The sequence below is a fragment of the Penaeus monodon genome, chromosome 8 (assembly GCF_015228065.2).
Source record: "Penaeus monodon isolate SGIC_2016 chromosome 8, NSTDA_Pmon_1, whole genome shotgun sequence".
NCBI lineage: Eukaryota > Metazoa > Arthropoda > Malacostraca > Decapoda > Penaeidae > Penaeus > Penaeus monodon.
The window spans coordinates 29927921-29938089 of NC_051393.1; the positions used below are offsets into that span (position 1 = coordinate 29927921).

Sequence of the window (10169 nt, forward strand, 5' to 3'; positions counted from 1 at the left end):
CCTCTTGCCCTTCTCTCACTTCCTCATCACTCTACCTCGTGGCTCTCTTTCTCGTGCTCATCTGACCGAGCTTCTAGTCTCGCTCCACTGTGCTCGAATTCAAATTCGTCCCTTTTCTCCTCGCGTTCCAAGCTCACAAGGGAAAACCACAGCGCTACACGCGGCTCCCCGGTGCATCGTCGTGCCCCCGCCGAGGCGTGCAGCGCGGTCTAGTTGTCAAACATGAGATGCACGAGCGCCTCCCTCCCAACACCTTCCGGCAGGCGACACCAGAGATCTGCACAAAGACAACACTTCTTCGGGACGGGCCCCTTCTCCTTTCCTGTCACACCTCACAGCGGAAACGCATCTGCTAGTGGTTGCTTCTGTTCAAACTTAACCCATCACACTTGCTGCGTTGGTGCTGTATAGGTGACCTGGAACTTTATCAGTGCGTATTATTATCATATGTCATAGCAATATCCTATGCATAATCTGCTCATACATTGCTCTCATATACATTTTTTCCACACAAAGAGCTAGAGTGACATCAGACAAAGGGTGAGAAAGGCTAGCCGTAAATTTAACATAGACCCCCCTCATGTTCCCCTCGTCACGCCCCCAGCCTTGACAGTCGCCGGCATAACTAACGTGCCTCCTATAACCCCTACAAACGCCCGGAAACCACTCGACCTTCCCAGGTATAGTAGAGCTGCATAATGGTAATTCAGCCCAACTATAAACAGCTACAAAGACACGATGCCGCCTGCGTTAGGATGTCTGAAGCCAGCCTTTTAAACATATCAAATTTCGAATTGGATTAATAAGGACACATGTGAATCATCACGCCTCTCATACGACCTCCCCCCCCCCTCACTCCGCCCCTAGATTTCCCTTACCGTTCGCCTCGTCGTCCAAGCTGTCGTAGTCATCGTAGTCGCTGTAGAGCGTCTGGTAGCGGTGGCTCCTCGAGGCCTCCAACTCCTGGATCCAAGACCTTAGGTCATCGATCTTCAGGAGCGCCTCGAGGTCAAAGTTGAGGGCGGAGGACATGCCGCCTGTGTGGTGGTGGTGATGGTGGTGGTGGTGGTGAAGGAGACTCAGCCGCTGGGGCGTGTCGTCCTGCCCAGGGAACCGGTGCATCCTTCCACGACACAGGCACACTTGTGCTCCGACAACTCGAGGTTTCAACTCCTTCACAACACGCGTGTTCTTTCGCTCGCCTTCATTATTTACACAGCGATTAATAATCTTATCATAATACACACACCAATTTCTTCGATCCACATTTGTTTTCACTTAAATTTTACTGCAGGATAAGAGGATATTACAATATAAATCATCACAGAACACACACATACACACAAATGTAAAAAAAACACGCACCTTTCACTGCACCGGTTTCAAAACGCGTAATCGTTCATACTTCTGACCTTTCCTCGTGTCACACATGCAATTTTACGAGGTCGTACACACTTTCATGGTGCCAACAAGAAGAACTACAATGAGATACATAGATTCAAAGATAAGAGTATGATCCACGATCGCTCAATGTGTTTACACTGTTAATAGGAGTGCTCTGTACACAAGAGCGCGGTAATCGTCGGGCGCGCCAAAACCTACCTCCTCAGCCACGAACACCTGGTAAACTCAGTGATATCCATCTGGAACCACAAAAGGATCCACTGCCAGTGTCCCCCGAAGGTTCCCTCGGCCAAGAAACCTCCACTCTCCCAGACGGCGCGAGGTAACCCCCCAAGATCCTTCAGAACTCTTAGCGCTTCCCTGGCTGCCACACGAGACGCTTATGACTCACTCAGCCCGAACACTCGCCCTATACATCGAAGTTTATTATCACAGCTCTCTCTGGCAAGCATAACTCCTTCCCGTGATCAGATGTTCACCGTCGCAGCTGTAGGCGGCTATGCCTCCTTGCTCTTCATTACGGAGCTCTTGCTGTTACAGTCTCTGTTCTGTGGCCTAAACCAATGTCAACGTTTTTTCATCTACGGGGTAAACAAAACATAGTGTATCAAAACACAATTCGTATTCAACAAAAACAAACAGCCTGCTGATTATGAGGCTCGGCGATACGTTCGTTCATTGATGCATTTATTTTCATTCCCTCTCCTTCGCCCAACCTTTAACTATCCCACCTTATTAATCTAGTCTATCTCCATCCATCCCTGTGAATACAAAGGTTACATCAATAAAAATGTGCTTACAAGCATCTTCATAAATTCAAAATCTAATTTTCAAACGGTCTCACAGAATTCTAAATTGCAATGGTTGAAAAAGTCTCTCTCACGGCTGATCGTTGAACAACATTTCATCAAACTTCTCTCGTGTTTATTCATATCCTTTATCCTGTGCTTATCCTAGTCTTGGGCCATAATTACCGTCCTGCCATACCAGCTGAAATCCCATCGGCCACGTGTTATGCTCATCCCCTTGTGTTTAGTTAAGAATTTCAACGGTGGAACGCTTAGATAAACACAGCTCCAGCAGACCCACACCAAGACTCGTATTTGACACACCTACGCCCACCCCGCCCGACCCAGCCGACCTGAGCAAGGCCTGAGCCGACACCGAGCATTCTTGCCCTGGTGAAGGATACGGCTACACCCACTGAATGCAGATCAGAGCTTCTACACTGCGCGAGGAGCGAGCAAAGGGAGCGAGCAAAGGAGTAAAGCCAACCTCCCCAAGGGCGGCTCGCTCGGAGAGGAGATTGAACTTGGAATAACAAAACGGCAATTACGGCAGGAAGCACTGCTCACGGAGGGCCAATATCCAGCCCCCTTAACATGATTTAATTATAACACGACGCAGAAGTCCCTCCTCTTGAGGACAACTAATTACGCCTCAAACTTAAAAGAAGAAAAGATCCGCTGTGATTGATGATAACGGATTTATTATCCAAAGTTTTTACTCCTCGACTCTGTGAGCAAACATCCTGCGAGGACCACACGGGGAAATGTTTATAAGGACGAGGCAAAGGGCCAGGGGCTCGGGAGGTAAACACAGACGCGATGTTCTCTCCCCAGGCCGCGTCTCCGGTGCCAGATTCCGCCGACCTCTATCGCTGCCGAGATCTCAAAGCTGACTCAGACCCTCTCTCATGTACTACCTTCCCCCTCACCGCCACCCACCCGCTCTTGCTCCAACTCTATTAGCACAACTACGGCCCCTATTAATTGCCTCCCTCTGTCTCCTCTCCCTCTAATTGTTGCCATTCCTGTTGTTTCTCCTTTCCGTCCCTCCTCCTCCTCCGTTTCTTCTTCTCCCGCTCGAGATGATAATGAACTTATGTCCAAAGACCGTCTTTTCCCTTGTACTATTCTCGCGTCACCCTTTTCTCTCTATTTTATGCTTTGATTACCATGGCGCCTTCCTCCCTTCCCTATTGTGCTCTTCTCTGCGTTTCCCCTCTGCGAAATACGCTACAATATATATCACGTTTAACTCTCCCCTTGATACAGCATCGTTCCTCTCCTCTCTTCCCTTCTCCCCTTCTTTCTCTAACTCCTCTCTCTCCTCGTATTCCCTTTCATGCCGAACAATGAACTTAATGTTGCACCATGTATACTGATCAATAACCGTCTAAAACGGGCTGTATCACCGAATAAAAGTGTAATATCTACGTTGAAACTTTATATTTAGATAAGCCACATGCGATTTATTTTCGTATACATTATTTCATATGTATAGCTACTTATCTGTCTACCAATCTAATCATATATCTACCAATACCCCTTGGCAAAGAGACCGATCCCACACAATGGCAGTTGCAACAAGGCACAAAACGTCAGCGACTGTTCTCTGACCGAGCCCCAGGACATCGAGTCGGGAGACGAACGATGACACGGGGGCAGTAACGGCTCTACGGGACACCGGAGGTCAAAGGGTGAGTGAGGACATAGGACCCGTTTGACAAAACTTGTATTCGCTGCTAACTACCCTTCACAAACCCTCCCGCCTTTACCCCCACTGAGAGAACTCCGAACTTCGATACAAAAGCATAAAGCAGAAAGCATGCCGCGCGCCGCAGCCTCTTCCCCTTTAGGATCTTAAGAGTAATTCAAATGCATAAATGGAACCGCATCCTGTCCAACGTTGTATTAGCGTCACTGAAACTCCGCATACTCTAGCGCATCTGGCGCGGAACAGGTTGGGCGAGAGGGCAAGGGGCAAGGGGCAGGAGGGACGTGAGACTCGACCGCGTCTAACCAGGCTGGGATGACCCATAAGGCTGAGGTTAGGAAAGCATGTCACAAGGATAGGCCAAACCGAGTTATTTTACGGTTAACAATTTCATATCTAAATAAAACAAAACCTACAGACAATCACATATGAGTCCAATTATGGGAGTTATCCATCAATATGGTTATAACATAGTCATCCTATTTTCTAAGCAAGAATTAACCTCATGTCCCTGTATAAAATTCAGATATTCAACATATCAAATATTTTGCGAAATAAACTTCCTTTAAAATGGTCTGCGACCCTTTTGGACTGCTGATCGTGGTTCGCTTCTAACCAGACTTCGGACGCCGCGGGAACTGACACTGGCATCCTCGTCCTAACATAGGATTAGAGTTAAGGGTCGTCCCGGCTGAGGAATCCGCTAATTTGCGGAAATATGCAAAGCTGCGACGACGCTCTGCCGGCAGTTTGGGGATCTGCTGCGACGGTCGACCCGGTAGAGCCAGGCTAATAACATATCGGCTCTCTCCACGAAGCAAGGGCTGCGGATTCCAGCCATCAGGAGGAATATGGGGAAGTTTATGGTCTGCGCTCTGAATAATTAACACGGACATACATGCAATGTGCCCGTAATAATGGTTATGAAGCCATTAAACATGTTTAATCGCCGTGCGCGAGTGTTTAGTGTCTTGATAAATTACAGCGCACCCAGCTTAATGTCGCCGCTCTCGTGACTATACCGACGCATTAACTAAGCTCCGTCCGGCCGAACATTTAGTGCTCTGGCCCAAATGGCGCCGCCTTTTCCCCGTGCGTCTTGACGTGCACAAAGGAGGACAAAAATCGGGGCTGAATTATGGCTTTCGCATTTCCTTGCTGCGTCATCGGGCGTATTTCTGGCCCGACGTGCACAAAGAGCAGTTGCAGCCGCGTTGAGGATCTCAACGCGCTCTCGCCGCCCGTATTCTTAGAAACAAACAAAGGAAGAGGCTGCAATGAAAGTTAACAGGCCGGAGTGAGAGTAATTGGGAATTATGGGCGGCAAATGGCGTCCTTGAAGTCCAAAGGGGCGGCTAAGTGCACCACCACCACGTGCTGACACCTTCTATACCTTCAACCTTCCATGATACAGTCCATTAACATAATGACGAGTGAAGGCCGCGCGGGGACACTATCTCTCTTTCGTACCTCCCTGTGTCTCTTCCTTTCGTCTCCCCTTTCACTCCCTCCGTTCCCGCCCTTTTTCCCTTCCTCTATCTCCCATCATCATGATTTCCTCCATTTGTCCATCTCTCCTTTCACACGCTCCTTTTCTTCTCCACTCTGCCATCGCCTGTCCTATGCCTCACCCCTACCTCCCCTTCCCTCTCTCATTCTCCTCTCTCCTTATCTCGACACAACACTCTCCGCTAAACTTTCCCCACAGCCAAGAACAGAAAACGACCTCACGCACGCACAAACACCCTCCCCTACAAAATAAAGCGATAAAAATGACCACCGTTTATTTCTCCTCCGTCGACGCCTACGCCAATCTATCTCGACTGCCTTTGCTCTTCGTCTCTCGCTGGCTCTTCTACAGCCACCCTCCGCCCTCTTAACCCTCACCCTTTCGCACCCTTCGCTCTCCTTATTCCCAATCACTACATACAAGCACTCTTCTAAAAGACTCGCCCTCAACAGCACTCCCGCACAACTACCAACCGTCACCCATAGCTATGAGCAAGTCGCTTAAACATGAGAGACGAAGAAATTAGCTAAAATAACTAACAAAACAACAAGAAAATTAGCTCGTAAACAACACTTTGTTCCCAGCCTCTGTTGGACGATAATCTCCCTTGTTTACCCGTCACCAAAAAACTTGCAATATGAGTCCTCTTGTTGAAACTAATAAAGATTACCGAGAATTGCAAGGTTCATTTCGTGACAATGGCAGCCACATCACTCTAATATACAGTTACCAGTCTCCGCCACACGAGTTATATGTGCTTTGCCGTTAACATTCTACTGCGACAGACTAAAATTCTTTGGTTGTCTAGGGACGGTGGCATTAGAAGAATATAAGCGACTCTACGGATGCATAAGTGTAACAACGCTCGTAGATCCATCTCTAAGGAATGCTAGAATAACAATAAAAATTATATGTCATGAGATATGACAAGAAACAAACGTCGTGGTATTCAAGTTAGACAAATAGCAATTTCTGTCTTCTTCGTAAAGTTCCCTTGGGAAGCTCACTCTCACTGCCATCCCTATCAAAATTATTCTTCCCTTCACTCCGCGAGAAAATCAAATTAACACAAACCGAATCGATAGCTATGCTAACAGACAATATTTATGCGCACCTGGTGTATGTTTGCTACTCTTAAATTGTATGGAAACATCTTTATAAACACAATGACGCCCAAAGAAATAACAATCCACGTGTGATAACTATACCCACGAAGTAAATTCTCACTGAAGGAACTCGTATCTCCCCACCATAATCGAAGTATATCCCCCCATTCTCGAAGCAACATACGCACCGTGACCGACAGTTTACCATTCACGCCACGGGAAGAAGAAAAATGGCAAAAATCTTTCTTTCCCGCCCCTCCCCCACCCCCTCAGCCGACCCCACCCCAATAGCTTTATCCCATCCCATCCCTCTGGAAACCACACTTCTTTTAAGACCGCATGTCTGTCACACGAATAATCTACGCATCAGAAATCAGCGCACACACAGACGTCCTTTATCCCCCCGATGAGCATCTGCGTGTCCCTGCCCGGCAATTCCGAACTTCAAGAAATACGTGAAGATGATAGCTATTTCTTACAAGATATCTACACGATCTCAGGCACCGCCCCTGGCAAACGCTTCACGACCTTCTTGCTTCACGACGACGACTCGCAGGGAAAGGCTCCCGTCAGAAAAACACGGAAGGATCTCGCCTCGAAATGCGGGCCGGAGCTCATGCTCGCACGCCTTCACATCCTACTAACGAAGCAAATGCCTTGAAACGCTGCGGAGATCAGGCGCACACGCCCAACAGTACCCGCGTTTAGCTTCGTCATTCATGTTACTCGAAGCGCCCCATCAATGAGGCGGTTAAGTCGGCACAGTTTCGCGTGTCTAAGTCGCTGTCAACGCTGAGGCATGAGAGTTGCCTCGCAAGAAGGTAATTGCCATGGCGGCGGAAGGAGCCATCAAGGCGCCCCTTCACGCACGCCGCCCAGGAGTGACTCATGGCAGGACGGCGGGCCGCTGGCGAAGGAATGAGGGGGAAACGGAAAGGCAGAGGGGGAAGACACTGCTTGAATGGGTGGATAGGTGAGCGCATGGATGAGTGAGTGAGTGAGTGAGTAAGTGAGTGAGTGAGTGAGTGAGTGAGTGTGTGTGTGTGTGTGTGTTCGAGTGAGTGAGTGAGTGAGTGAGAGAGAGAGAGAGAGAGAGAGAGAGAGAGAGAGAGAGAGAGAGAGAGAGAGAGAGAGAGAGAGAGAGAGAGAGAGAGAGAGAGAGAGAGAGAAGAGAGAGAGGGGGGGGCGGTCAAGGAAACATCTAATGACTTCACACCAATTTATCAGAAAACGTGCCCCTATACTGATAAAAAAGTTGTCATTATCAAAGGTTATAGTTCAAGCCCGCCGCTACATTTTTTTTATCAAACTTCTTTCGAAGTTATGCAAATTAACGTCTCCACTAACGGCTTAATTAATTAGTCAAGTTCACATATTTTGTGCGTTAACTCCTTCCTCTCTTCCTTTGCACATATACGCACACAGACATAAAAAGACGGACAGACAGAAACACGCACACACCATACCCTTAGCACTGCTCCCATGTGGCTCTGTCTCGCGTGTTACGTTACACAGCGAACAGTGTTTTTTTAACGGTGACGTCGAGTAAAGTGTCACTGCTCCCTCTGACAGCTCTCATACCTCAAGCACTACGTCATTCCTGTTACAGCTATTCTCTCGGATACGTAACTGTAGCATTTCGTTGCTTTTCTTCCCGGAGTCTGCATTAGTAATTCAAAATACCTTGAGAAAATTAGATATGCATGTGAAATGGTGTCTTTCACGCCCTGTAATTTCCCGCTCGGGCGCTTGAGAAAATCCTCCCAAGACAGCTTCCTTGTGTTGACAATGTGTTCCGTGTCAAGCCCGAGGACGGTTCCGGGGAAACTGGTAAATTACATCTGGGAACCTAATGGTCTCAGCCCCCCTTGCTCTCCGCCCACAGCATGCCTCACACTCGCACAGGTTACATCAGCAACTATTTCTACAAGTACTTTTCTTGATACCAAAGAAAAAGGAATCTCTTCTGTTACATAGTATCTCCACGTTCTTGTAGTGACGGTGTATCTGGCGCACACGTAGGTAAACACGGACGTATAACCACGTGTCACAAATAACTCTGAGAAAGTATCATCTTCCGTGTCACTGGCAGTCATTTGGTTCGACATTCCAAGAGGGCATATCCCATTTACCACACATACAAATATACTACAAATATAATAATAAACAATAAATACCAGCTTGTGATACCACTGTAACCAAATATATACATTTTTAAAAATCAACATTGGTAACATTTTCCATTACGTCAACCTTGAGATAATCAAACACACACACACATCACGGTAACCTGGCAAGCGCGTTCGCCAAGCAAGCAGTGGCGATGTCACGCAGCCGCAGGACTCGAAACCCCGCCGCGGAGGAGCGCAATCCGGGGACACGAGAGCGCCGGCCAGAACACGACCGCGGGACAGCTGCCTGCATATTCCGGCCAGCATCAGAATGTAACGCTAACCTTGGCGGAGGTTTTTGTCCTTCCTCCTACACGCTGGTTCGAGACGGCAACAAAAACGTCTCAGCACCGCCGCCTCTACAGCACTTCGTCTGTCGCTCCCACGATAGCCCGCGCGCCCTTCGCTACACCCCTTGCTGCACGCCGTTATCACCCGCGCTCATTTGCTATTGTTGCTGCCGATTGAAACACAATGCTTGCCTAAATCCGATCCATCGCGAGTGTGCTTTTTCGGTGCTGATATTCAGTAACTGTGAAACTCTGAGCTGATCACTCGATAACTATACAAAACACTTTTCCCCGAGATAGACTGATACCACTTTCTTTACCGCTGTTAGCGGGTTTAATAACAAAGGTTTCAGCCAAATAGGGACCCTCATTTCCTAGTCTTTCCGGCAACACATCTTTTTAACGACGTAAGTTCCCTTCCTGTTACCTCATTCCCCTTGTCCTAGGAGGAAAAAGGAAACTCGCACAAAAGCGTAACGAAAACACACAAGAACTTTTCCTGGCGTGCAAAATCTCTCCTGAGACAAATGCACTTCGTCACGCCATCAACGCCCGTTAATCATGACATCAACACACTTGCCATTTCAACACAGCAAATCACTCGGCACTGAGAAAAGGTCACACAGCGCAGGCCCGGAGTGCCACAGTGTCAACCCCCCCGCGGCTAGAGCGGTACTGAGAGAGGCATGAGCTTGCGGTGCAGCTGATGCCCCATACCCAGACTCCCCTCGCGCGCTCCCTGGCACCTCGCACTCCGGCTGGGACGGGAGGGCGAGGGCGGGAAAGGGGCAGGGGAGGGAGGGAAGCAAGGGAGGGAGAGCAGGCGAGGGGCAAGGGAAAGGCGCCGGAATTGATGTAGGGGAGAGAAAAGAGGGAAGGGCATCGCCCGCATGAAAGATGGCTTGGAAGAACAAGAGAGGCGTAGAGATACGGTAACACATGTGAGAAATTACAACCGCGGAGAGAACATGAGAAAGGGATAACGTGTGTCGACACGCTAATTTACCCGTCCACGCTGAGGAGCACTAAAGATTTTTTTAAAATCCTTTGGGCTGAACAAAAACACAAGGGCAGAAGTTCTCATGTTTAGACAAGCATAATGTTCCAAGGCGAAGTCATTTCAGGTCTTTAACCTCCTTCCCACACGGGCACTTGAGTCGGTATAAGAACAGTGGAGATACTTTGTAGT

The 10169-nt window shown here is 48.5% G+C and overlaps 1 protein-coding gene across 5 annotated transcripts in view; it reads right to left on the reverse strand.

Annotated features, from left to right (window-relative positions):
• LOC119576304 (disco-interacting protein 2-like) overlaps positions 1 to 9663 on the reverse strand; it is a 79620-nt gene extending 69957 nt beyond the window's left edge. For 2 of the 5 annotated variants that reach the window (XM_037923921.1, XM_037923918.1), the window contains exons 1-2: positions 1603 to 1724; positions 879 to 1288 (exon numbers count right to left, since the gene is read on the reverse strand). In XM_037923921.1, coding sequence (XP_037779849.1) covers positions 879 to 1122 — 244 coding nt within the window. In that variant the 5' untranslated portion in view covers positions 1123 to 1288; positions 1603 to 1724. Of the gene's footprint in view, positions 1 to 878; positions 1289 to 1602; positions 1725 to 9560 lie in introns of those variants that run through there. The other 3 variants (XM_037923920.1, XM_037923919.1, XM_037923922.1) reach the window with 2 other exon arrangements.
• Between the last annotated feature and the right edge of the window lie 506 nt (positions 9664 to 10169).